At 64.5% G+C, this 394-nt stretch overlaps 1 protein-coding gene across 1 annotated transcript in view; it reads right to left on the bottom strand.

Moving 5' to 3' along the window:
- Positions 1-50, bottom strand: part of DAO (D-amino-acid oxidase) — a 9,566-nt gene extending 9,516 nt beyond the window's left edge. Inside the window, exon 1 of the mRNA XM_009880374.1 lies at positions 24-50. Coding sequence (XP_009878676.1) covers positions 24-50 — 27 coding nt within the window. The remainder of the gene's footprint in view (positions 1-23) is intronic.
- Positions 51-394: the final 344 nt, after the last annotated feature.

Here is a 394-nt window from a genome sequence, read left to right as displayed (position 1 = left end):
GGGGCGGTGGAAAGGCCGATCACCCCGGCCCCGATGACGGCCACGCGCATGGCTGCGGCTCTCTGCATGGGGGGAAACACCTGAATGGCAGCGCTGGCACCGGGGAGCTGCTTGGACATGCCAGGGGTTCCCGAGGGGGGGAAGATAGGCTCCTGCCGGACCTGACCTGCCCTCGGCTCTGCTGCTGGAGCGGAGCTGGGCTGCAGGGAAGGGGCCGCGCTGCAGCTCGGTGCATTTTGTGTGCATTTCTTGTCAAGCCTCCAAAATCCTCTTCAACACCTGCCTGCGCTGACCAAGCACTGAAATCACGGATATGGCGGGGGTGTGGGGGATGTAGTTTGCCACGGTGGCAGGGCAACGTTTCTCCATTGCTCGCAGCCCTTGCGCTCGGGGT

This window comes from Charadrius vociferus, unplaced genomic scaffold (genome assembly GCF_000708025.1).
Source record: "Charadrius vociferus isolate BGI_N301 unplaced genomic scaffold, ASM70802v2 scaffold332, whole genome shotgun sequence".
In the NCBI taxonomy this organism is placed as follows: Eukaryota; Metazoa; Chordata; class Aves; order Charadriiformes; family Charadriidae; genus Charadrius; species Charadrius vociferus.
This window is presented reverse-complemented; position numbering and strand designations above follow the sequence as displayed.